Source organism: Sprattus sprattus, assembly GCF_963457725.1.
Source record: "Sprattus sprattus genome assembly, chromosome: 5".
Taxonomy (NCBI): domain Eukaryota; kingdom Metazoa; phylum Chordata; class Actinopteri; order Clupeiformes; family Clupeidae; genus Sprattus; species Sprattus sprattus.
This window is the reverse complement of record NC_137924.1, coordinates 25,635,948-25,657,970: the sequence shown is the minus strand read 5'-3', so window position 1 is coordinate 25,657,970 and position 22,023 is coordinate 25,635,948. Positions and strand designations below refer to the sequence as shown.

The 22,023-nt window shown below is 44.2% G+C and overlaps 1 protein-coding gene across 1 annotated transcript; it reads left to right on the top strand.

The window, feature by feature from the left end:
- The first annotated feature begins 4,099 nt into the window (after nt 1-4,099).
- Nucleotides 4,100-21,606, top strand: wdr75 (WD repeat domain 75). Its single transcript, XM_080839185.1, has 21 exons — nt 4,100-4,187; nt 4,848-4,977; nt 8,182-8,247; nt 8,364-8,463; nt 9,143-9,267; nt 9,589-9,659; nt 10,129-10,245; nt 10,985-11,073; nt 11,384-11,539; nt 11,758-11,817; nt 12,650-12,765; nt 13,162-13,337; nt 13,858-14,009; nt 14,458-14,656; nt 16,481-16,575; nt 16,995-17,090; nt 17,556-17,725; nt 19,238-19,297; nt 19,403-19,552; nt 19,998-20,089; nt 21,088-21,606. The coding sequence occupies exons 1-21, from the start codon at nt 4,102-4,104 to the stop codon at nt 21,308-21,310; spliced, it is 2,529 nt and encodes an 842-aa protein (XP_080695311.1). The 5' UTR covers nt 4,100-4,101; the 3' UTR covers nt 21,311-21,606.
- The last annotated feature ends 417 nt before the right edge of the window (nt 21,607-22,023 follow it).

The window sequence follows — 22,023 nt, the reverse complement described above, 5'->3', positions numbered from 1 at the left end:
AGGTTAGTCACCATGTTCCCTCACAATACACACAACACTCCGATGTTTTTTGCCCACAGAGGGCATCATGCCTTCACCCACACCGACCGGAGGACTGCTTTATTGACCGGTTGCCGGGTGAGCCTGTGCCGCGAGGAAGGGTTTACCCTTTTGCTCTCACGGAAAGGAGGGCCAAGGAGGAGTACATGCAGGAGGCGCTACAGCAGGGATATATCCGACTACCGTGCCCTCAACGCAATCACCGTCAAGAATCGCTACCCGCTTCCCCTCGTCACGTCGGCTTTGGAACAACTACAGTGGGCTCAGGTGTTCACGAAGCTGACCTTCGCAGCGCGTACAATCTCATCAGAATACGTGAGGGGGACGAGTGGAAGACGCCTTCATCAACCCTAGTGGACATTATGAATATTGCGTGATGCCTTTCGGGTTGGCCAACGTCCCCTCCGTATTCCAAAGTTTCATGGATGACGTGTTCCGGGAGTACCTGAATCGGTTCGGGATCGTCTACATTGACAATATTTTGATCTACTCCCGGAACGAGACCGAACACGTCCAGCATGTCTCCCTGGTGAACACCACCTCTTTGCCAAAGGGGAGAAGTGTGAGTTTCATCAGGACCTGATGAAGTCCCTGGGGTACTACATCAGCCCAGCTGGCATTAGCATGTACGAGGGGAGGGTGAGTGCCATCGCTTCCTGGCTCCAACCGAAGACCGTGAAGGAACTACATTGCTTCCTCGGCTTCGCGAACTTCTACCGACAGTTCATAAGAGGCTACAGCCAGATCACGGCTCCACTAACCACACTCCTGCGGGGTCAGCCGAAGTCCTTACCCTAGAACCCAGAGGCCGTCGCAGCCTTTGCCCTGCTGAAGAGTGCCTTCGGAACCGCCCCCATCCTCACCCTGCCGTACTCGGAGGTCCCGTTTCTCGTCGAGGTGAATGCCTCCAAAACGGGGGCGGTGCTCTCCCAGCGCTCCGGCTCTCCCATTCAGCCCGGCGGAGCTTAACTATGATGTGGGCAATCGAGAACTCCTGGCGGTCAAGCTCGACCTTGAAGAGTGGCGGCACTGGTTCGTGGGGGCTCTGTACCCCTTCACCGTGCTCACGGACCACAAGAATCTGGAGTACATTCGGGAGGCCCGCAGACTGAATCCCCGGCAGGCCAGATGGCCTTAATTGTCGCTCCGATCGTGTGGGTCCTGGACGAGGAGATCCGCCAAGCACAGATACAGGATCCTGATCCGCTGGGCACCCCCGCCAGAAAGACATACCTCCCCGCCTCCCTCCCGGAGCAAGTCATCGAGTCTACACACACCTCACTGGGCACAGGTCACCCGGGGGTCAATCTGACACTCTCTCTCCTCCAGGAGCGTTTCTGGTGGCGTGGCATGGCTGAGATGGTTCGTAGGTTCGTGGCTGGATGCACAGCCTGTGCCATGGCGAAGACTCCCCGACAGCTATCTGCAGGGAAACTGCAACGGCTGCCCATTCCCAGAGACCATGGTCACACCTAGGCATTGATTTCATCATAGACCTATCCGCCTCAGATGGATAAACGTGTATTTTTGTCGTTGTGGATCGTTACTCTAAGTCATGCAAACTAATTCCCATGCTGCACCTTCCCACAGCAGCCGAATCCGCGCCCTGTTTCGACCACGTCTTCCGGCACTTTGGTATCCCGGAGAACGTGGTCTCGGATAGGGGTCCACAATTCATCTTACGCTTCTGGAAAGCCTTTCTCTCATGCCTAGATGTGACGCTCAGCCTATCCTCGGGTGAACACCCGCAGACGAATGGGCAGACCGAGAGGAAGGTCCAAGAGATCAGCCGGTTCCTGCGAACCTTCTGCCACGGCCACCAGCACAGCTGGAGCCAGTTCCTCGCCTGGGCTGAGTATGCCCAAAACTCCCTCCGTCAGGCCACAACTGGGCTCACCCCCTTTCAGTGCGTACTCGGGTACCAACCGCCTGTTTCCATGGTCTGGGGAACCTTCCATGGTTTCCGCGGTTAATCACTAGTTCCAGCAGAGTGAGAGGGTCTGGAGCGAGGCACACGTCACCTCCAGAGGGCAGTCCGACGCCATTAGCATCATGCGGATGTCTGGAGGAGATCTAATCCTGCCTACACCGTCGAACAGAAGGTGTGGCTCTCCACTCGGGACATCCTGATGCGACTGCCCTCCCACAAGTTAAGTCCTCGCTTCATTGGCCCCTTTGTCATCATTTCACAAATCAATAACGTGTCATTCAAGCTTGATCCTCCCCCTCACTATGGTATTCACCCTATATTTCATGTGTCCTTACTTAAACCGTATCACCCACCGATCACCTCTCCCTCCTCTTCTTCACAGCCTGACGTCGACGTACCGCCGCCGCCGCTCCTGCTCGAAGAGGGGCAGGTCTATGCCATCCGAGAAATCCTGGACACACGACGTCGTCAGGGTCGCCTCGGATGCCTCATAGACTGGGAGGGGTATGGTCCAGGGGAAAGAGCTTGGGTGCCCCGGGACGACATCCTGGACCCTGCCTTCCTCGCCGAATTCCATAAAGACCACCTACTCCGCCCAGCACCCCGGACTAGAGGTAGACCACGGCGACGACGTCGGGGTCCGAGGCCCTCAGGAGCAGTCCCTGGGAGGGGGGGTACTGTCACGTCAGACCCCGGAACCTGCACCAGCCATGCCCACCTTGGTTCCCACTCGCTCACTCTCACGGAGTACTAACACCTGCATGTCACTTTCCTGCACCACACTCAGTCATGGGAGCATTGATCACTCACACCTGCGTCCTCACTCACCTGCACCGCATTTGCATTCACCGAACGACTAATCACCCACACCTGTCACAGCCCCTTCATATACCTCACTTGCCTTTCACGCAGTGTCTGGTATCGCACTTTCAAGGAGGGCACACGTCTCAGTATTTCCACAGCCTGAGTTCTTTAAGTAAGATCTGTATCGTCGTATTCGTTAGTTTCTGTTTTGTTCATAGTCTTAGTTTCAGTTTGTATTTTCAGTAAGTTCAGCGTTTCTCTTTTCCAAGTGTGACTCGTGATTTGTTTGCCGTAACGGTGTTTATAGTTTATAGTTTGTTTATGCAGAGGTTGCCTCTCCGTTTTACTTTCTGAGTTCTTGTGAACCAGTATATCAGTTATAGGCAGGGCCTCAAGCCTGTGCCCCTCCGTGGGCTGAGCAGTCCGCTCAGGACGAACATTCCCTGTCGTGATTATCTGCATCCTGATATCCTGTTCTGTGTGTTGCTGGTTGATATAAATGTTGATGTGGTCATGACAGTTGCCATAAAGGGTTTGTATTTCTCATGTTCATTAAATCTGTGCAAATTTCCTCACAGGTCTGCTGCTGTCACTGATAGTGAGCTGGTGCCAAGACACCTGCCACCTTGTGGCAACTGTAAAAATAAAAGTTTATCTGACAAACTGATGTCCAATTCCTGAATAATCTGAAAACATGTGGGACCAGATGTGTTTCATATCAATACCACAACAATAACATTAACTCAAAAGACAGAGTAATGCAAGGTAAAGATGGCTGCAGTATAATTAGGCCTATATAATTAAATTGGTTATGAGCTATGATTGTAAAACCTCTGTTTGTGTCAGATCTAAAGATTCTTGTTTAAGATTCTTGTTTAAGTATTATTATGTATTCACTGTTAAGGCATGGTTGAAGAAAGTAGTTTACATTCCTGCTCCAGGCTGACACAAAGTAAACAGAAAAGATGCTACATGTCCGCACAGACCGTTGTTGCTTTGCTGCACGTCAGGATAGTAGGCTGTTCCCTGCTGGCCCTAAATTAATTGTTTTCAAAACAGTCAACATAAATGCTTGCAATTAAACGTTCCACTGGACTGCTCTGAATTCCATTTAGGTAATTTACCCGATCAGAAGCGAAAAGTAATATAATCCGAAACTGGAATAAATTGGGGTAAAATATGCACTGTCCAAAATATCCCAAAGGCTTCTTAACGATGAGACACGATATTAGAAGATACCTGACATTGTTGCAAGGGGGCGACAAAGAGCCACGTCAAGCACGTGTGCTGTGAGGTCAGAGTGCACAGTTCATGGGACAGACGGAAAGATGGTGGAAGGCAGCGAAATCCGCGTGGTTCGTTGTGGTGGAAGCAAAATAAACACGAGACCGCCGATAATCACTGTTGATTCAAGGTAGCGTCTGCGACCGAGTATAACTCTGTTTTTGATATAGTGGAAACTGTTTATTTTATGCTGTTGCTGGTAACGATAAGTTGTTTACCATTCCAGTTAGCCGCTAACCATATGCCCAGCAAGAACTTGATAGAGATGAAGCTAGCTAGTAGCTACAATATTCTACAATGTTACAACCTAGCTGAGAAATATATTTTTTTTTTTCTTAAACTTATGTATCGCAGCACATCTGGGCGTGGTTTTCGTGTAACGTTAATTGATAGGCTTAAGGTGATTTAACTGATTTAAAGCCGGTGACTGCTGATGTACCGGCAGCACTCGTGAACTGATGCATTCTGTTAGCTACGTTAATGCCTGTTGCATCTCACATTGATCTGATTTGTCTTTTTCAACTAGTTGTTAACAACTTGCTTCAGACATCCTTGGTGTTACATGCTGTGAAAGATTTTAGCAGACAGAGCTTACCAGTTTGTTGCCTGCCATTGTTTGGAAAATACCACAGATAATTAAGTTAGTTAACTAGCTTGACTTGTTAAGTTAACTACTCCATGTCAGGATGGCTACCCATGTTACTGAGGGTAACACTTGTTTTAACACAGCCGTGTCTTGCTTGGCAATCCCTCCTGCAGGATTGTATTAATATAGAATATTTTTTTTCAGGTTTTTACTATGCGTGTCGGGGGATCTTGTGAAAGTGTACAGCACCAAAACAGAAGAACTGGTGCGGGTTCTAGAGGGCCACACGAACCAGGTGACGGGAATCGCCCTCAACCCGGCCAACCATCTCCAGGTCTGTACTGAGTTCTGTGTGTGTCCTTGTTCTGCAGGGTATTTGCCCTTACAGTCACTGTCCAAGTCACAGTCCAGCCATGTTATGTTGTGCTCTAACAGTCCGGTCCTCTTAGTTTGAAAGGCAGCTTTAAGGGTTGCTCTTGCACATTACATTATGATATTGGTCTAACTAATTAACTAGCCTAACTGTTCTAGGCTTGGTTTTGTGAATAAGGTCATGTAAGAATCTTATCTCATCACTTCATCGTAAGTCTAAAAACATTTAGTTTTTTTGGTCAAAAAATGTCTAGAAACTGTCACCCTCGTGAAGACGATACATATGTAATCAACCAACCACACAAGCCTTGAGCTACATAGCACTCCGATGATGCTATGGTTGTCTTAATTAAAGAAAAAACAGTTGCTGGTTAAAATTGTTCATTTCAGATAGGTATTTGCTATTATATCCATCATTTGTATGTATTTCAAATGATATTGTCAAGCTTGCTGCTGAGAAGCCTAGACACAAGTCAAGCCAAGATCCGACTGAACAGCTGTTTGTCCTTATTAGAGGTGGTAGATCAAATCAATACAGTGTAGTATCACTATATTTCTTTGCACAATATATCAATATAGCGGTGGCAAGTGTCAATATTTATTTATTAAATAGTACGATTTACATTTACATATTATGATTTACAATAAAATTGCTTCTGAAGTCCACAAGATGGAGCAATACCTTTTTTCTCCTGTGTCACAGTGGAAATTAGAAAGGAAGTCAGTGCAGTACAAATTTACAGCACATTACACGGCTATGACTGAAGCTTTAAGTTATTTTAAATAATTTTTAAGTTGCTAAAGTGAGTGCATATTTATTTGTATAGACTTTTAACATCATCTAAAGTCTAGTCCTCCACAAGTGTATGTGTTAAATGAAGGATTGATTTGGAATATTGTACGCCACACATAAAATACCCAAAAGTAGTCCCTTTTGATTTTATTCCATTCAGTTCTGCCACACGTGTGTGTGTGTGTGTGTGTGTGTGTGTGTGTGTGTGTGTGTGTGTGTGTGTGTGTGTGTGTGTGTGTGTGTGTGTGTGTGTGTGTGTGTGTGTGTGTGTGTGTGTGAGATGAAGGACTGAGTTGGTATTTTGTACTATTTACAAAAAGTACAGTAGTCCATACGCTCAGGTGTAGGAAATAGTAGGACATAAGTAACAATTTTGTTCACAGTATTAAATGGGAAGATTCAAGTGAGGTTAAATGAGTTGTGTGTTATTTACCTTAAAACTTCCAATGCATTTTAATTATATAAGTACTTATATTATTACATTTACATTCAGTAATTTAACAGTAGCTTTTATTAAAAGCGACTTGCAAGGAAATGTAAAACTACACTGATGTAGGGAGTGAGGGGAATCGAACTAGCAATCTTGCTGTGTCTAACCGGCAGCGTTAACCTCTTTCCCACATCATACTTGCCATTTCGCATTCAAACATAGATCTAAGCCAAAAGACATCCTCACACAACGCTTCTTGCCTTACTCTCACAGCGGTGGCGGTGTTGAATTTTGCCATGATTACGGTCTTGTATTCTTCATAAGGGTTCCTGTTCATCTCCTGCTCGCCAGCAGAGAAAATAAGGTGCCATTTTCTTTGAGTTTATAACCATTATACCGTTAGAAAATCATGGTTTTGGTGATCGACCTTTCCTGCCTTTTGAAGCAGGACGTGCACGAGCAATTTAGCTGATACGTTTAACCTGGTGGACATTAACCACATGATTAGGATGTGGATCAGCCGTTGACGAGCCGATATATCCTGTTCTCATTTAGCGAGATTAACCTGCTAAAATGACAATTGCTAAAATGACAATTGATTAACTTAGCTTTAGTTCTACGCCGAATGGACCCCTGAACAGCTAACCCACTGTGGCACTGTGAAATAACCCTGGATCAATATAATAACCAATGTACAATTACTACCTCAACCATATTTATTTATTTCAACCTTACTGTATAACTATCATACTCATACCGTAAAGCAGGGGTCTTCAACAGGGGGGTCCGCGGAGGTACTGCAGGGGGGTCACGAAATCTTTGGTTGATAAGATAATTTTTTTAATATTTCTAAAAAAAAAATTCAACAAATTTTTTTTTCCGCAAATTTAAATGTCTTCCTTATCAGAATTGTATTTATTCCCTTTACATTAACATAAATCCAACATATTGTAGCGAACGTATAAATTGATCAAGAAGACGTTATCTTTCAGTCCAATCGACACATTCAGCTACCCACAGGAGCTCTCTCAAGCTGGGCACCGGTTCACTCACAGCACCTTTCATGCACAGGCACTAGCCAATCAGATCGCGTTTCTGCCCAAGTCTAAAGAGCGCGAAAATCAAAGATAAAAGATGGCAGACCAAACTCCATAGCTGGTCTTGTTTGTACCTATAAATTGTTAGTTTGACATTTTTTTGCTTAGATTTAAAAAAAAAAAAATAAAATAAAGAGAAATAGACACTGTACAAGGTCAAAAAACGTAAATTGTAACTGAAAAATAAGTGAGGATTTGCGAGGTGTGTGAGCCTCCTAGCTAATGTAAGCATGCTACTACCTACAATCTTAACAACTTGCTTGCGGTGTGATTGGTTTGTTGACCTGTCAATCTCACTATAACATCTATGTTGTCAACACAACTCCATGCGCCAGACTCCTCCTCCGTCATCCGTTGGATCGTGTCAGTCAGGAGTTATTGAAAAGAAGATACATCTCACTAATGTGGGAGGATGTGTGCCATCGATACAATAACAGGGTAGCTATGTTTATTTGGCACTAGGCCCAGTATATTATAAACAACATTTTATGCAATTTATATAGTAGGGGGTCCCTGCTCATCTCGCCATCAGTTTGGGGGTCCCTGGCCTGAAAAACGTTGAAGACCCCTGCCGTAAAGTATTTATTTATTCCTGGACTTTCGACCTCTTTTTCTCTTCGCACTATTTCTCCTTGTATATACTTTAGACTTCTGGGACTGTTAGACCATTGCACTGTTGTATTGTTTTGCACTGTTGTACTGTTTTGTGTTGTGATGTTTATTTTGTGTAATATGTGGAGACACACTGACAGCCACTTTACCAAGACAAATTCCGTGTTTGTGTAAACTTACTTGGCCAATAAAACCTGATTCTGATTCTGATATGGCGTGATCTTGTTCTTGCAGGTCTACTCCTGTTCAGCAGATGGCACTATAATGCTGTGGGACTTCATGGATGGCATTCTGATCAAGGTATTGGATGTCTTGGGAAGTTTACACAAACCATGGAGGAAGATGATGTTCGTGCTGTGAACAGCTTTAACTTGTTTTTTGTGTGTGTGTGTGTGTGTGTGTGTTTGTCTGTACAGACATTTGTTGTCAGTTACCCGATAACGTCCATGTACGTCTCCCAGAAACATCAAGGGGTCATTTTTGCTATCCTCCCCATGGCTACGGCAAAAGACTCCGGTAAGTGTGTTTAATAATGTGAAAATATTCATATGTGGCACGTACATGCAGCGTCTTGATTCTCCAAAAGTTTATTTTGAGCAACTTGATATGCTGATCTGCCTCAGGTGCATGCACCCCCATTGATGTTTTTAAACCTCACTTCAAAACTGCACTGACATACATAGTTCTAATGCACAGATACAATTGATAAAAAGAATATAGATAATAAGGCAATAAATAAATTGACCATACTGACCAAGTGATTTAAGCGCCTTGAGACAATTGTATTGTTATGACGCTATATAAAATTATATTATATTAAATAATATAAAAATTGAATTGAATGTGGAGTTGGCCTTATCAATTACAATAAATGCTGCAGTAGTGTGGGCCTCATGTCTTGCATGTGTTCAGTGGCTGGAAAGAAGTTAGTTCCCCAATAATAGAATGTGACAGTCAAAGAGTTTGCCCTTAGACAAACAGGCCATACCTGTCCAAACCTAGTCTCATTTACTCAAACTAACACACACACACATTCTTTCTAAGGCTTAACCATAAAGCGCGCACACACACATACTCCCTTCCTCTCACCCTAATTACACACACACACACGCACACACACACACACACACATGCACTGACAGACATACCTAAACACACACTGACTGACCCTTGGCGTGGTGTCTCTCTCCTCCAGACTCTTTCCAGTTGGTGGCAGTGCATCTGCCCAAGGTGGTGGAGGCAGAGGTGGACGCTCCTGAGCTCAGCGCTGTCTTCACAGACGTCAGCGCCAACCCCAGGTGCACCACCTTTGGCAGAGAGGTACGCCTTAGACAGAAAGAGGACGGCCATCAAAACATGAAGTTCATGATGCACCATTAATTTTTTTAATAATTCATAATTATTTGATTTAATATTATTTGATAATTATTAAGTATTATTTTGTGTGTTTTTTTTTTTTTTTTTTTTTTTTTTTTTTTTTTTTTTTAAATGAGTGGGATTCCACTTTTTAATGAAGCACATCCCATGTTTCCCCTTGATGCAAATAAGAAATTGTCTTTTTGTGAATGAATGTTATGACGTGGAATGTATGTTTTCCTCCTGCCTGTCTTCGTTTGCTGACAGAGAATGCTTTAATTTCAGGGTGAATACCTGGCATCAGGAAAGGGTCTGCAGCTCAGCATATATTTTTTCAGAAAGCAGAAGACCTACAGGTTGGTTTTACACACACACACACACACACACTCACTTCAAAGTATTCACATCTCCTCTCCCACTATCCTTTGCCAATTGTTGTTTGTGATCTCATTCATTTAGTTGCAATTCATGTAAAGATGATTTTATATTTCCCAGTCTACGTCATAGAATACTGTTTAAAATGTGATTTGCTTTAAACGTGAACCAAATCGTTGAATGCCTTTAGCAGCACAACAGAACCCATGACCCTAGTCACAGAAGTGTTGTTTCCTGATGTGTTTGACATGTTGGAACCTGCCCAAAAAGCTGTCTCTACAATCAGTACTTACAACCTGCCTTGTCTTTTCCATAGATGTTTGTCCAGCTTCCAGAGTTTGTTATCAGGAACATCTGTGATTCCAGGCAGTTGGACATGCTTGCCCGTTGTTGTGACTGAAATGGCATGTCTTTGGTTAATTTCCCCATTCTCTCTCTCTCTCTCTCCAGGCTTTTCCTGAAGGCTTCGGATAAGAAGGGGACCAAGAATGGGTTCTCCTGTGTGGCCTGCCATCCCAAGGAAGACTGCATCGCCACGGGCCACGAGGATGGCAAGATCCGTCTGTGGTGAGTGAGCAGCTTTAGGGAACTGAGGCCTCATCACTATGACACCGTCCTCAACTATTGCACGTCAGTCATTTACCCAGTAGCACAAATGGTGTGTGAAATATGGTGCCCATTTCAAGCCCTCAAGATAAAATGTCCTATGAGGTTCGTGCAATAATGAGATGTTGACTGCTTAGTTTACAAACGAAATCTATGTTTTAACTGGTGAAACTGGTAGTCATTAAAGAGTGGTATTTTGATTGGATGTGGAGGGTGGGGGTCAACCCTATGATTTAAGTGTAAGCCTGACAAGCTGTCATCTAATGAGAAAGGAGGTCATACTCCCCACCCCCCTGCAGCTTGGGTGCAGGGTATTATGCTGTTGCACTCCCCAGTTTATATGTTATAAATATGAATTAAGAAATTACGTCAAGGCAGTTATGTTTTTCGCATTCTGTTTTTTTTAAGTTTTAAACTAAAAATTCTTACAAATGGCCCCTTAAACATAAGACAGCTTAAGCATTGTTTAAGCCCAAACCATGCCCTTCTGCAGCCTCCTTTAACATCATCACCTAACCTGTAATGGGAACACAAATCGATCCAGGCGTTAGCATTTAAATTGTCTATTTCTGGTCGTATGGCAACAAAGCCTTAGAGGCCTGTTCAGACACGATCATATCCTGGTCCTTGCATAGGCAATGACCGTCCATGATCCCTTTCCTACATTTCTAAAGGGTTCCTAAAAATTGTATCCCCCCAGGAGAAACTTTGACCACAAGAAGGAGTACACGTACACAACGATTCACTGGCACCACAACATCGTCAACACACTGTGCTTCACCCCAGAAGGTAATCATGTCTCCATGGTAACATTCAGTAGAAGGCCACACATGCTGCTGTTAGATGGTGTGCCTCTTAGGAAAGTTATCATGTTGCAGTTGTTCCCAGGCTGACTTCCACAAGCCTTAAACTAACTAACTGACTAACTCACTTAGCTTTATGATGGCTCCTCTAGAACATAAATTGTTTATTAATTTCCTCCTGTGTTATATTCCTCTATTTTGTTGTTCTTTTTTGCTCATTCTCTTTGTCTTTCCCTCTCCCCCCCACACTTCCTTTCTTCACTTCCAACTGTCCCCCGTGCGGCCTTGTCTGGCAGGCACTAATCTGCTGAGTGGTGGTATTGAGTCAGTACTGGTGCAGTGGCAGTACGGGGACACCAAGAAAGCCATGCTCCCGCGTCTAGGGGGCGCCATCACTCACATCTCAGTCTCTCCAGACGGCGCTCTCTACTGCACCTGTCATTCAGACAACAGTAAGGGCTGCATCCTGCACATACACCACACAATCCTCCATCCATTTAGCTGTTAATGTGTCCTTTTTTTATATGTAGATTGTTGAAAATCACTGTTGGTTTAGATTATGAATACAAACAGCATCTATTTAACACCCCAATCACAATTTCCCTTCTTTTTTTTCTTACTTTCTTTTTTTCTTTTTCTCCCCTTTCCCTCCCTCCTATCTTACTATCAGAGATAACACTCATCCAAAGCAGCATCAAGGTGTGTGGTAACATCCAGGGCCTGGTCAAAGGTGAGTACCACATAGTGCCATTCTCCAGCGCAACCATGCAGGTTTAACTAAGCACAAATATGAAACATAACCACAGAAGGCTCCTTTCTTTCAAAAGCCTCTCTCACGAGGATTTTTATCAGTTTAAAGATGTAATCTGTGATTCTGCTGAAAAATTATGGATATTTGAGCTCAACAGCCAATCAACTTACACTCCTCCCATCTGCGCTCCTGAATACAGGGGGGGGGGGGATACAAAGACATTTTGATATGACCAAGAGAGGAAGGGTGGTGAAAACACTCACTCTCACCTTCCTCAGGGCATCTCATCTCAACCAGAAACTCTTGCATTTTAACCTAAGTCCAATTTAAAAGCAACAAATACAAATGAATATAAGGCTCATTGGATAATTGATTATTAACTCTGATCCTTAATTCTGATTTTGCAACTCCTTCAGAGTGGTCTTACGTTTGACTACTCATGTTTAAACTGGAACTAGTAATCAACACAACTGCACTATGTAAAGTCAGACAATGAGAATGAGTTAAGGAAATGGTAATGGAATTGAATGATGCTTATAAGCACTCGAAGTGCCCTGCTATTGACATGATATGATCTTTGATATGATCACATGATTTCCTGAAGTGCCCTCTCCCCCTAATTCTGGGCCCTCTTCCCGTTGAAAGAGCACTTTTGATTAAATACTGTTTGTCTTCTGGATAGTTCTTCACTTTAATACTATTTATAAGTTAAATTAACTAATTTGTCTAACTCCAGTGAACAAACAAATAAATAACAGAAAATGACGAAGCAAACAGACAAAAATAAAACTGAACTTTAATTCCCTCTCAGGTGATGCCGTGCGCACAGACCTGCTGGTCGACCCCCGCAGTAAGGCCCTGGTGCTGAACGGGAAACCGGGTCACCTGCAGTTCTACAATCTCAAACGTGACCGCCAGCTCTACAATGTAAGAACACTGCACTGTACACTATAAACCTATTAACCTGGCTTGTGAAACTGTTTCCTCACAATCTCCTCACTGAGATGGCCCTCACGACTGAACCTGTAAAGTGTTGGGAGTTCACAAAGGTCAAAAGTTCTCGTTCAGGTCGAACATTTCTTTGGTGTGTGTTTTTTTTTTTCTTGTGCAGTGTAAGCAACTTTGTTGCACAGCGGAAATTAAATGAACTGAAAAGGGGAAGTTCACCTACAAACCCCTTATTGCTTACTTGTTGTCCTTTTTTTGCTTTTAGTTATCTTGTGACCCTAATTTGCTTTATTATTGGTCTTTGAAAACTGTGCCTATTGCTTGAACATGAGCGTTATGTGAGTCAGACCCCTCTCTCGTGGTGTGTGTGTGTAGCTGGATATAGTGCAGCAGGAGTACATCTATGAGGAGGGTCTGGACCAGTATGAGGTGGTGATGGCCGCGTTCAACAGCCAGGGCTCCTGGTTGGCCACGGTGGAGGAGCGCGGTCGCAAGCTCAGCGACCTGGAATTCAGTCTCAAGCTCTGGGCGTTCGATAGGAAAACGCAAAGGTACGGGAGCCTGACTGGACAAAACACTGACGACAGAGACAAGTCCCACTGAAATGTACTAGAAACATGAAAACTAAAAATAACAAGTCTAAGTTAGACAGATTTTCTTCTAAGAGCCGCCCCCCCCCCCCCCCAACACCCACATTGACGTCCATTTTCCAGCCTCCTTCACTCCTATCCTTTTGTAGATGTTTGGGTTGGTGTGAGAATTTCAGATGCCAATAATGCTTTAATTAAAAACACCACCTTACTAAACTTGTCGGTTCTCCAATTCCCACCAGGGATTTCTCATATACTGGCATGTAAGAAAATATACTTTTGCTGCTTATCTCAAAAGTCTATGTAACCCTGTAACCTAGTAGGCTATAACATCCCCATACGTAAGCAACGTATGGAAACCCTGACCCTCAGCAAACACCATACGCATGAACGACTTCCCCATAAAGATAAGCTGCATAATGTACATTTTCTCACCATGTGATGCGTGACCATCCCTTTCCCTTTCTTTTCCCCCCTCCAGCTTCTCTTTGAACACCACTGTGGCTGCCGCCCACAACGACCAGATTAGGTCCATGTGCTTCTGCCCCAGTAGCACGACCACCGTGCTGGTGACCACCTCCAAAGACGGCCACTTCAAAGCCTGGCTGCTCGGAGCAGACGTGGACGCGGAGAGTAAGTCTAGCTTTCCCGCCACAGACCTCCGACCTCCTTGAACTCCCAATAGCCTCCAGTTATATATAAAGCTCAGTCCGATGTCCTGCAGGAGCTTTTTTCCGTCCCTACAGAAATGTCCATGATGTTTGTTGTAACAGCTTTACGGGTGAAAAGTCAAGGACTAAATATTAGCAGGTTGCTTGACTAAAATGTATCCAAAGTATTCGTTGTCTGAAGGGTAGAATGAATTGCTGTATCTGGGTTTATTCATCTCATACCAAGCAAAGAACAGACCAAACCAATGTTTTTGCCTTAGCCATCTCCAGTGTGCTTTGCCAGAATTTTAGTTCTGTGAAATATCTCACTCTAAGATGAGGATGGGGGTGGTGGCTTGCTATCAGCTTTTCTCCCTTGTTTCCTAACTCTTTTTTCAACTCTGGTTATCTGGCATGTGCTGCTCACGCAGAAGCGGACGAGGGAGGTGAAGGAGACGGCAACTGGTCATGTGACTTTGTTGGCAGCTACCACGGCCTGCAGCCCACCCGCAGCAGCTTCTCGGCCGACGGCTCCCTACTGGCCGTCAGCTTCCGCGAGGTCATCACACTCTGGAGCCCTGACACCTGGGAGCTCCTGTCCACCCTCTGTCTCCCCCCAGGGGACGTTAGGTAAGATGTGCAAGGGGGAAGGCCTCTGGTAGTGACGCGGAAGCTAATCGCGCTACGCTAATCGTGCTACGCTAATCATGCGAAATGTATGTGTGTGTGTGTGTGAGGGAGAGAGACAGATTGTGTGTGTGTGTTGAAACTACCAAGATCAGAATAGATTGGCACACAGTGGCTATGGGTCATTGGGTCTCCACTGGCCTAATTACAATGATTTAATTCTTCTAGTTCTTCAACACTGTGGGCCTTAATTTCATTGATGGGCAATGGGCAACTAGCAAAGTCCACTGCACACGGACTGAAGCTGATCTCATAACTTGGCAAAATCATTTTGCTAATTTAATACTATGAGCAGGATACTAAGCACAAACATGGGTGGGTCAGTTTAGTGCTCCCACATGCCACACGATAACTTGAAACGGACTTTGCACATTAACAGTTTCCCGTCAATGAAATTTTTTTTAGTCACGCTGTGAAGACCGCCATGTCTAAAGTAACAAAGATATACTATCTAAATTTGAATAAAAACTGCTTCAGTCATCAAAAAGGACACTAATGTGTCTTGGGCATACAGTTGTGACCCATAAGATATCCTTTCAAGAAAAATCCACTGTGTTTGAACAATGGCCTCCACTCAGGGCCGTGCTCTAGTAGGCTGCCATCCATATTTCACTGTAGAGTAACCTGGCCTGGCACTTGTGCCACTTGTCAGGGCTTGCCAGCTTGTCACTCAGCAACCTAACCTGACCTCTCAAGTAACCATGCCAGCAGAAAGTATCCATTTACAGCTGTATTAAAGATGATTAGTGCTCACATGGTACTGAGGGGCGTCAGAGCAGATTAGTTGCTAACGTGCTACATGATGTTTTTTATTTTGATTTACTGTATATTTAATATACATGTATGTATTCACTGTTAGGTCCCCCTGCTTGCACGTTCAGTGTTAAAATTCAGAATGAAGAATTATTTGAATTCAAATTCATGTGATTCTTTTTATGTAAAGATAGATTCCTTTTGATGTAATCAACATACTGTTAGGTGAAAATTCACACTCAAATTTACCTCGGACTCCAGAGTTGGATATCTTTTTATTCAACAACAACAAGCAGCTTGTCGGGCTCACTCATGTCTTGGCAGACAAGAGTGAGTCACGGGCTCACCCTCGTCCTGGAGGATGAGGGAGGGAGAGAGAGAGAGCCTGGTCTTACTCCCAAAATGCAGCAGTCGATAGAAAAGTTAAACACATCACACAAGGTTTATATGGAATGAAGTTAGCGTTCTCTGACGCTAAAGCACTAGAGATAACAACATGGTGGGTCTCCCACATTCAAGGTCATTTTGCTATGCTTTTTGGAACCTTCTTCTTATCAGCCCTTGCTAACACACACACACACACACACACACACAGAAGGTACACTTTTTAAGCACATACACAGAGAAAGTAACATCTTGTTTCAGCTCACAAAGGCATATGATTTACACCTACATACTTGATTAAAGTCAGAGTTTCATATTTCTCTCACAAACATTAAATCATAAGGGGTTTCCATTGTATCCATAGTAGAAAGATCACTATTAAAGTCTTTCATTCCATTTTAAACTTTGAAAGTCATCTCTCTTACTTACTGGATATCTGCAGATTATTCTCCACTCCTTGGAATAATTACGCTTTTGTTGTCTGTCTGACATGTCTGTTAGTAATAGCTTTTACTGATGCTAATAGCTGCTAGTGCTAATCCACACCTGTGTATGGGTGAGGTGTTTGTGGCCAAGGGGCTGATGGTGTGTCTTGTCCTCCTCTTCTTCCTCCTCCTCCTCCTCCTGTAGGGATCTGTGTTTTGGGAGCCAGAGCTGCTCCAAGTACCTCCTCAGTACCACCACCAGAAACATGCTCTGCTGCTGGAACCTTCTGACCTGTTCTTGTAAGTGTGTGTGTGTGTGTGTGTGCGCACACGTGTTCATTTTGTGCCTGTGTGTGGGTGTTAATGCATCCTTGCGAGGATGTGTGGTTGTATGTGAGTGTGCCTTTTTGTTTGTGCATGGTTGCTTGTGGTGTGTGTGTGCGTGTGCAAACATGCCTGTCTGTATGAGGAAGTCTGCTGGTTCGGTTCTCCTCTCCAGAATGCTGAATTCTAGAAGAATATGAAGCAAGAGAGGGGCTTATTGTGTTCTCTGCTCGCAGGCGACATCTGGGAATAATCTAGTATGATTGGGTTGTGCTAATAGAGTGTGTGTGTGTGTGTGTGTGTGTGTGTGTGTGTGTGTGTGTTGAAAAAAGCCATTGTTTGTACATGTGGTCTTGAAATCCTAATTTGTTTCTTTGCCTCGTCTGTATTCTCAGTGGAGTGGAGCACGTCCATGGATGTGGTGTTGCTCAAGCCTGACTCACTCTCTGACAATGTGGCAGCCTTCACCAAACAAGATGGAAACACTGACTGTGAGTTCATAGGGACTGATAGTGGCCACAAGAAGTACTTGTAGCGAGATGTAGCTGATGGAAAGGCACTGGGTTTGTGTGTAACACTGAACAGAGGCAGCAGGAAGGGCACACCTTCTCTGATGTTCTGTATAGCAGGACATGACACGAGTAGTGAGTTTGGAGGCACGTATGAAAAGGCCACATAGAAATTTCCTGAACAGCAGCAGCCCACATGCAGAGAATACCTGCGCTCGTTGATATTCGAGCAAGAGATAGTCCAGTACTGAAACAATGTCCAGTATTGTAATGCTTTGTGGCTGTGAGTGAAGATGAACAAGCATGTTTGACCCAGATCAGTTCTGCCGTCTTCCTTGAACTGATATGAACCATTCACTTGGCTCCAAAAGAGCATTTTTTCCCCCCATATTTGCTGTGTTTCGCAATGGCTCCTGATTGCAGCGTTTCCTGCCATGTCCCACACAGTGTTCGTCTTCAAGCCCAGTGAGCCACGGCCCCTCTTTACCCAGAAGGCTGTGTGCGCGGGGGACGTGAGCCGTGCCATCTTCGTGCCGCGGAGTGAGCCTTTGGACAGCTGTGAGGAGAGCACGCAGTGGCTGAACCGCTCCCAACTCTACATCCTCACAGAGAACATGGTACACACACAAGAATACTGTGCTGCATAGTATACTTACAGGGTTCCCACGGTACCTGGAAACCATGGAAAACATGGAATTTATTTTTTAATTTTCCAGGTTTGGAAAAGTCATGGAAACTGGGCAAAAGGGAACACTTACATGGAAATTGAAACAGTTGTCCTGGAAAATTTTATTGGATGATGTGAAAAATAGTACTATTGAGCACAGAATTAAGATGCGTTTATAAAAACCTTTACATGTGAACAGCTTTTGCTGTTGTTAGAAATGGATGATCCCATGTTGTAGATGTAGAGCATGCTCTTGGCATCCTTTCTGGTATATTGGATGTTGGAATTTGATGCAGGCAACCTGGTGAAATGGACTTTAAAAGTATAGTTTCGGATTGGTGGACTTCGGGAATATAGCCAAGAAACGTTACTCGCGATCTCAATAGACGGGTCAAATACATACATTTCCCAGCCAACATGGGAGCCTTGACATCTACAGTGAAACATCTTACGCAAGTTAGGGTTATTGTTTTAACTGTGCGGTAAACCTGGGTTTATCAATGTTAGGTAGTAAGCAGTGCAATCTTGCTAACTAGCTGGCTGCAACTTGCTGATTTTTACCTTGCTTTTAAAATACTAGAACTATGTTTGATCCCCATATGCAGTTTTACTCATTGACTTTTCCTAAAACCGTGTTATTCACCACATTTAGGGGAGTTTGTTTTGAACGTGGATTCATTAATGATGGTTAGCAAGCACATGCAGGTCTCAGCAGGGACGGGAGGAAGAGAGGGCCGTGGGAGCTGGGTTAGAAACGTGTCCCTAAGGGCCGTACACCAGCACACTGCTTTCTGAGGGCCGTACACCAGCACACTGGGGTGAGAGTAACGGGATCGGTGAAGGGAGAGAGAGACAGGGGATCGGTGGAGCTAGAGAGAGAGAGAGACAGGTGATCGGTGGAGAGAGAGAGAGGGAGGCAGGGGATCGGTGTAGGGAGAGAGAGAGACTTCTAGCCAACTTCTAGCATAGGTCAACCTCACAGTTGATTGTTCATCTACAGCTTGTTGCATTATTTCATGCATGAATATTATAAAAAAGACATAATCTCTAAGCATTTACAATGTAGACTTGACTGACACATCTTTTAAATCAAGTAAGTAGTCAGGTGTTCCAGGGGGTTGTGTGTGTGAGGGAAGGGGGGCACTTCAGGGGCCTATAGATCATCACTTTATATGGTACCTGAAAAATCAGGAGGTAGCATGGAATTTTTTTTCAAGGCAAGCGTGGGAACCCTGACTTAGCGTCCACTGTTGCATAGTGACGTTATGTTTAGTTTATAATTTAGTTTTGCTTGTTTCTATTTAGTTATTTTTGTATGTATTTATGTATTTATTTTCCCTTTCAAACTGTCGTAGCCTTTTCTGTTGAATTGTTTCTAAATAGGTAATGGGGGTGAATGGGAGTCCTAGTGAAGTGTTCTATCTGTTTTAAACCCTTACCTCTTTCTCCTTCTGAACAAAAGGACTTATTGACACTTTGTACGAAAACAGAAGAGGACAACATGGCCGCTTTGAGTAAACAGGTTTGTCTCTATCAACACTAAGTGACGAGTCAGGTTTTCCTCTTGCATATTTAACCCCACTTGGTATGATCACTGGTTGACCCTGTGCCCTGTTGCGTGTTTCAGCTTGTCGTCGATAAGAGTGTCGCCGTGACGCCCTTCTACCTGTTGCTAGGCCAGCACAGGCGACAGCAGCAGGAAAAGCAGGATGCTTCTGTCCACAGCGGTCTGGTGCAGAGGACGGCATTGCCTCAGGGCTCTGTGGCCATCAAAGAGGTTTGACATTCTCCACTGCTTACATCACTCCCCCTGGGCAGCCAGAATGTGTCAGAGTTCGGTTTCAGGTTTCGGAAGGTGTTCCATCAGGGTGCTGGTCTCCCGTTGCCTGTCCATGTAAACAAACTGGTAGAGCAAGGGACCAACAACAACAGTCATGGGTTTGATACTTAGAAGTACACATACTGGGGGAAATGTATATTTGCGAAAAACTATAAGCTATTTTGGATAAGAGCATCTGCAAATCGACTAAATGTCATGTAAATATGATATTAAGGCTCACATAGTTAAGGCTGTTCCTCTGCATCCTCTCTCTTAAACTAGGCTGTGTCTGTGAATATTTCAGATAACTTGTGCATATTTCTCCTCTGGTATGCTGTGTTTCTGAGCTAGTGTTGTTTGTGAGTTATTCTGACAGTGCGTGTTTGTTTCTCGCTCTCCTCAGCTGTTGCACACACCAGCTCATGTCCTTCCCTCGGCCTCGTTCCTCTGCTCCATGTTTGTCAGCTCTCTGCTCATATCCACGGCAGACAACAGGTAAGATGAGCTCCGACCGCTACTAGTGTTTATCTCTAGAGATTTGATGGTAATGAGCGCAGAAGGGATGGAAATAACAGTACTTTTTTTCAATTTTTTTATTTATTTGCATAGTCATGCAAATCTCAATTGTTTTGATTGTCACATGCATTGTCAAAAGTCATGACTTCACATCTCCAAGTTTCGGTCTTGTGACACGGCACATTTTTTTCTAAGATCTGCTGAGTCGCTGTCAGGGTTCCCACGCATCCTGGGAAACAGTTGGCCAATTTTCCAGTCATTAAAAACACATTGAAAATGAGAGAAAAAGTCAAATCTTTTGTTGTCCTTGAAAGTTATTTCAACATCCTCCTATTTTCCTTTAGCTCTGAATGAGCTAGTAGGCTGTCTATCAGATCTCCCCCAAATGGAAGACACTGCCATCTGAAAGGGCTTAGTTATGTTCAGGATCATATTCACTTTCAAATGATGGTTTATGGACAAGAGTATTAATAGGCTGCTCTCGGTTATGTTTTGGCAACGCTGTGGACACCATGTCAGGTTTGGAGGGGGGTCTTTGATATTAGACTTCCAGTGAGGAACATGTTGATGTGACCCCTGTCTGTCATACCAGCTAGATCATCACTGAAAAAGTCCTGGGAAATGATATGGGGGCTGGCAACCCTGCACTTTGAATGAAAGCTGTTCGTCAGTGCTCATTTCTGCTTCATCTAATAGAAATATGGATATAACATTCATGTCGCCTCTTTTTTGAGCTATTTCTTGAAGACATACGAAAAGAAACGTTTACAGGATACAGAGTAGTTGTTTTCTTTAGTTTTTTCGAGTGTGTGTGTTTACACATGGTTATGGTATTTAGCAGACACTTGCGGATTGTGTCTTCATATCTATACAGGACAATGAAACTGCCACTGGTCCATATAGTGTTTGAGGATCTCACCCCATAAGCTCTCTTGACCCTCTCACCTCACTCTACCTGTCCTCTCTTCCCACACAAGCAGGGAGAGCGTTCCCCAAGAAGAGGAAATGGACAGTGAGAAGGAGGAAGAGGATTCGGAGGGGGAGTCGGAGCCGGAGTCTCGTGGCGGCCAGCCTGACCCCAGCGGCGCCTCGGGCTCTGTGGTGGAGAGCGTGCCCAGACTCTCCAAGGCCCAGGAGAGGGAACTGCGGAGAGTGAGGAAAACAGACTACAGCTGGCTCAGCAGCCTAGTGGAGGCCTAGCCTCACCAAACATGACTAAGCAGACTGAGCTTTCTTTTTCCTTTTTTTCTTTTTTGTTGGTCATTTGTCTTCCACACTCTTGGAATCGATCAAACAGATATTCCGTTTCAGTAATGTAACACGGTGGTGAAATATGCCCTTAAATGTGTGGCTTTTGAGGGCCATAACACACAACAAAATGCTAGTGTTCCGCAAAGGACTAAAGGACTTCAAACAAACAGCAATTTCCATTATTGGAACACCTTCATCCTACAGACAAGATGGGGGTTAAGCGAGTAGCCAACCTGTATGGCAATCTCCCCTCTGGACTTATTATATATTTTCTTTTTCTGTATTTTTTGTTAGTTTGTTTATTTGTTTTTTAAATAAAAAACAGGTTTTACAAGCATGTTTCACATACATTTTTCTCTGACTGAAGACCTCCTAAGAGCTCATCCTTTCATAAAATGGAATAATTGTACAGCAGCAATTGGTCTATTTGCTCTCCGTGAAGAAACCCCACCCATTTCTGACTCAGCATTTCCTCATCTTTGCACTGTACTGTTCAAGGGTCCTTTTTTACAACCTGCTAGTGTAGGGTGAAATGTACACGTTTATTGGCAGAGTTGGCATACCTGTGGAATCAGGCTCATCTGTAACCAGTAGTGAACTCAGGTGATTATTCAAAAGTGGAAACTAGGTCATGAGTACCTTTTTTTTTTTTTTTTTGCATC

Coding starts and splice junctions, on each gene's coding strand:
- wdr75 (XM_080839185.1), top strand. CDS start 4,102: ATGGTGGAAGGCAGCGAAATCCGCGTGGTTCGTTGTGGTGGAAGCAAA. Junction 4,978..8,181: donor ACCCGGCCAACCATCTCCAG/GTCTGTACTGAG, acceptor TTGTTCTTGCAG/GTCTACTCCTGTTCAGCAGA. Junction 16,576..16,994: donor GAACCTTCTGACCTGTTCTT/GTAAGTGTGTGT, acceptor CTGTATTCTCAG/TGGAGTGGAGCACGTCCATG.